Here is a 2,709-nt window from a genome sequence, read left to right as displayed (position 1 = left end):
TTTATAATTCTCCCTTGAAATGTTTTCTGCTTGTATATAGGGATACGAATTTCGATACGATACGATACCATATCGATACTTTTGGCATTCGATACCGATATTTTCTACTCGATAGTTTTAAAACGATATTTTTTGGAATCGAGTACCAGAACCCTAGTATCGTATCGAATGCCATAAACTCAAATTCCAACACTGAGGAAAAAAATTTAGAATTAAAAAAACGTGCTAAATTGAAAAAAAATTACGCATATGCAAGAGCACCAACCCAATTCGTTTTAAATTTGAGTATATACTTTACAAAATATGTGGTTGTGAAGTGCGCAGGTGGTTTTTTGTAAATAATAAGAAAAAAAATTAATTTTATGTTCCGTCTGATGAACTCGGACCCTCTTGGCCGCAACCAATTGTATCAAGGGTCTTTGCACACTAAGCTAAAGCCATACATGTAAAGGGTGTTTTTAAATGTTGAGTTTCAATCAACATCACAGCGCGCGATTTTTGCATTATGTATGTGTGTCAGGGGCGAACGCAGAAATTTTTTTCGGGAGGGGTTTTAAAATTATGATTTTTTTTTCATTTAATCAGTTGCACCAAATATGCGTTTCGGTAGTACAAAATGTCTATATTTTTTTCACTAAATTATTACACATGTATGCATGAAAAATGTGAAATATCATTTCTCTACTGCTTCGACTTAAAAGAAAATATTGTAATCAGTAATTCTTTATTCGCAACTTCTATATTTCTGTGGATGCTAAGTAAAGCTTAACCATATAATCTTTTTTCCCCAGTTTTACTTCGTAAATTTGATTCAAGCTTAAGAAGGAGCGTTCACTGGAAATAAGTGTCACAGGAAGTGTTGGCCCTATCTGCAAGAATCGGTATACCTTTAGGTACAGTGATTGATTGCAAACATCAGGAGCGTCTAGGAATGGTGTTGGACTATGCTCCGTAGGTACATTGAAAAAATGCCTGTAAAGAAACATAATAAGGGTATACATCAAACCTTATAAACCGTATAAAATTATAATTGTGTAAACTTTGGAAATCAACTGTCAAAATTTGTATGGAAACTCGTTTACACATTTCAAATAAATTTCTACAACGATATCACTGAATAATCTTGATAACCTGAAGACAATGTAACTCTGTCGCAAGTGTATACAAAAAAAGAGTATGGGGCGTTCATGTAACAGAGCTCTTAAATTTATAAGAATATCTGCTTGATAAAGCTATCGGTTTAGATGAATACCGCTAATATTAATTTAAATATTAGCATGGCATTTGAATTTAAATGTAGAAAATTACCTTTGACACATTTTAACACATGATAATTGAAATGTCAAATTACGTTTAGTCGAAGGCGGAAATGTAAAAGCAGCATCCGGTGCCCACGGACATTCAAGGAGCTCATAATTCTCGTTATCGCTTAGTTTACGGTGACCAAAATTTGACGCATCATTAAGCGGAACCTGCAAGGACGTGGATATATAAATTCGGTCGCAGAGAACTTAAAACTTGATTTTCGTGACGCAGAGGGTTGTGAAATTACCGGCATATTGAAAACAATGAGGGTGTTGATTTTTTAAACTTAGGGAAGCGACCATTTTTGGGCCTTAATCAAACTACGCCTAAACGTTAGTATTCATACATGCTAGTAAAATTCCAATAAGATTTTCTCTATCTCATCATTACGTCCTGAGAACTGTGGGACTCGGGTAACTTATAGCCCACTTTCACCAAGAGCTGTTTTAATTTCCTTTTCCCATAGGCATTAACTGCAGTTAAGGCGTGGTGGAAATGAACTCTTACTCTGGAATCAGCTGCACCAAGTTTCCCAGCGCCGGAGCGTATTCATTTTTTCCGTACTTGACACTCGTGAGATGAATTTTCGGCTGTTTGTGAAAATTCGGCAGCCGGAGGGGCAGAAGTTTATCAGTTTAAAATAGTTCGTTATTTTTACAGAATGCATTCGGTACGTAGCACTTTTTGCTCTGGTGATTCAGCGACATTGAAAATACACTTTTTCTCCCAGATAGATATGTAAATTAATTTCAATTACTTCTCCCCTTTCGAAAGCTTCGAAAACCTTAAAACGCAAACCAAAATGTGCATATAGTATATATGTAGTACTTTTAGGGATTATGTAAAGTATGTATGTATATAAAGTGGTGTTACCAGAGCATCTAGACGGAGAGCTCATGCCCAAAAAACCCATCATTCTTCAGATCGATTGAAATTTTTTGTGAGCTTAGCTTGTTATCTATATATATAAATGTGAATGTCTGTTTGTTTATTACCTTATAACTTTTGAGCCACGACACGGAATCGCACGAAACTTGGCAGACTTATTTGTTTTTACCCCGGGAAGGTTATAGGTATGGTCTTATTTGAAACTATGTCGTAAATTTCGCAAGGGGGCGTGGCACCGCCAATAGACCTGCAAATGTTTAATCAGCTAAAACTTCGGAACCATAAGTCGAAAGAATTTGCAATTTGGTACGAAGACATGTCTACGGGAGGCGCTTATTGTAAGGTATATATAAAAGAGAGCGTGGCACATGAGCTTAAAATTTGGTATGCAAACATATCTATGGTAGGTGCTTATAGTAAGGTATATATAAATGAGTTTGTAAAAGGGGGCGTAGCACATAACATGGGCGTGGAAGTTCTTATCAGCCATAACTTCGGAATCACAAATCACATGAC

At 35.9% G+C, this 2,709-nt stretch overlaps 1 protein-coding gene across 1 annotated transcript; it reads right to left on the bottom strand.

The window, feature by feature from the left end:
• Positions 1–737: 737 nt before the first annotated feature.
• Positions 738–2,278, bottom strand: LOC108362903 (uncharacterized). Its single transcript, XM_017616054.1, has 3 exons — positions 1,553–2,278; positions 1,309–1,472; positions 738–972 (listed from the first exon to the last, which is right to left on the bottom strand). Exons 1-3 carry the CDS (start codon positions 1,556–1,558, stop codon positions 738–740), a joined length of 405 nt encoding a protein of 134 aa, XP_017471543.1. The 5' UTR covers positions 1,559–2,278.
• Positions 2,279–2,709: the final 431 nt, after the last annotated feature.

The sequence above is a fragment of the Rhagoletis zephyria genome, unplaced genomic scaffold (genome assembly GCF_001687245.7).
Source record: "Rhagoletis zephyria isolate East Lansing unplaced genomic scaffold, Rhagoletis_zephyria_1.1 Rzeph_scaffold_01138, whole genome shotgun sequence".
NCBI lineage: Eukaryota > Metazoa > Arthropoda > Insecta > Diptera > Tephritidae > Rhagoletis > Rhagoletis zephyria.
The sequence above is the reverse complement of the archived record's forward strand: the minus strand, read 5'-3'. Positions and strand labels throughout refer to the sequence as shown.

Excerpts from the sequence above, each read along its gene's own strand:
- LOC108362903 (XM_017616054.1), bottom strand. Across the intron at positions 973-1,308 it reads TGTGTTAAAATGTGTCAAAG|GCATTTTTTCAATGTACCTA; the intron begins GTAATTTTCTAC and ends GTTTCTTTACAG.